Genomic DNA, 1,327 nt, shown 5'->3' with positions numbered 1-1,327 from the left:
TGAGATTATTTGGGGGGGGGCGGAATTAGAGATTTGCCTCATCCGTGTGGGATTTTGGGGCTCCCTTCGCGTGATTTGGGGCTCTATTTGCGTCCTGGGGGGCTCCAACCCCCCCTTCCCCCCCCCTTAACCCCTTTTTCCCTTTTTCTCCCTTTTTCTCCCCAGAACCCCGACTACCACGGCTTCTACGCCGACCCCGCGGCCGACGTGGCCAACATGCGCGCCGCCTTCCTGGCGGGGGTCTCGGGGGCGCTGGTGCTGGGGCCGTCTTCGTGCACTACCTGCCGGACTACGGGTAAAAAAAAGGGTTTTTTTGGGGCAGGGGGGGCTTCAGGACCCCCCCCAGACCCTAAATTTAATTTTTTTGTCTTTTTTTCCCCCCCCCTCCAGGCTGCAGCAGTGGGCCCGGCGCGAGGCCGAGCGGCGGATCCGGGAGCGGGAGGGTCGGGGGCTGCCCCTGCTCGATTCCAATTATTACGACCCCGCCCGGCTCGCGCTGCCCCCCCCGAGTGAGCTGGGACCCCCCCCCCGGACCCCCCGGGACCCCCCCCAGCCCCGTCGGAGCACCAGGAGTGAGCAGGGATCTGCAGGACCCCCCCTCAGATCTCCAGGACCCCCCCTGACTTCTCAGGACCCCCCCCTCAGACCTCCAGGACCCCCCCCTTGGGTCTCGAGGAACCCCTTGGACCTCCACGACCCCCCCCAGACTCTCAACCCCCCCCCCGACCTCCCAGGACCCCCCTCTGAACCCCCAGGACCCCCCCCCTTGGGTCTCCAGGACCCCCCCTTGGACCTCCACGACCTCCCCCCCAGAGTCTCAACCCCCCCCGACCTCCAGGACCCCCCTGAACCCTCAGGACCCCCCTGACTCTCAGGACCCCCCCCTTGAACCTCCAGGACCCCCCAGACTCTCAGGACCCCCCCCTCGAATCCCCAGGACCCCCCCCCCCAGAATCTCAACCCCCCCTTGAACCCCAGGACCCCCCCTGACTCTCAGGACCCCCCCCTGACTCTCAGGACCCCCCCTCAGACTCTCAACCCCCCCCCCGCGACCTCCCAGGACTCCCCCAGGACCCCCCCCGACTTCTCAGGCCCCCCCCCCAAACCCTCAGGACCCCCCCCGACTTCTCAGGCCCCCCCCCAAACCCTCAGGACCCCCCCCGACTTCTCAGGACCCCCCCCCCAAACCCTCAGGACCCCCCCAGACTCTCAACCCCCCCCCCCCCCGACCTCCCAGGACTCCCCCAGGACCCCCCCCGACTTCTCAGGACCCCCCCAGACTCTCAGGGCCCCCCCCCAGGCCTCCAGGACCCCCCTCGACTCTCAG

At 68.7% G+C, this 1,327-nt stretch overlaps 1 protein-coding gene across 1 annotated transcript; it reads left to right on the top strand.

The window, feature by feature from the left end:
* Window positions 1–165: 165 nt before the first annotated feature.
* Window positions 166–868, top strand: NDUFB11 (NADH:ubiquinone oxidoreductase subunit B11; the record flags this gene model as incomplete). The annotated part of the gene is given in 3 exon segments (XM_082785589.1): window positions 166–262; window positions 265–295; window positions 391–868. Coding segments are annotated over 3 exon segments (606 nt in total), but the record flags the coding sequence as incomplete, so codon positions are not given.
* Between the last annotated feature and the right edge of the window lie 459 nt (window positions 869–1,327).

The sequence above is a fragment of the Aythya marila genome (assembly GCF_965140915.1).
Source record: "Aythya marila genome assembly, contig: HAP1_HAP1_SCAFFOLD_64, whole genome shotgun sequence".
Lineage (NCBI taxonomy): Eukaryota > Metazoa > Chordata > Aves > Anseriformes > Anatidae > Aythya > Aythya marila.
Note: the sequence above shows the minus strand (reverse complement) of the source record. Positions and strands in the feature narration are given on the sequence as shown.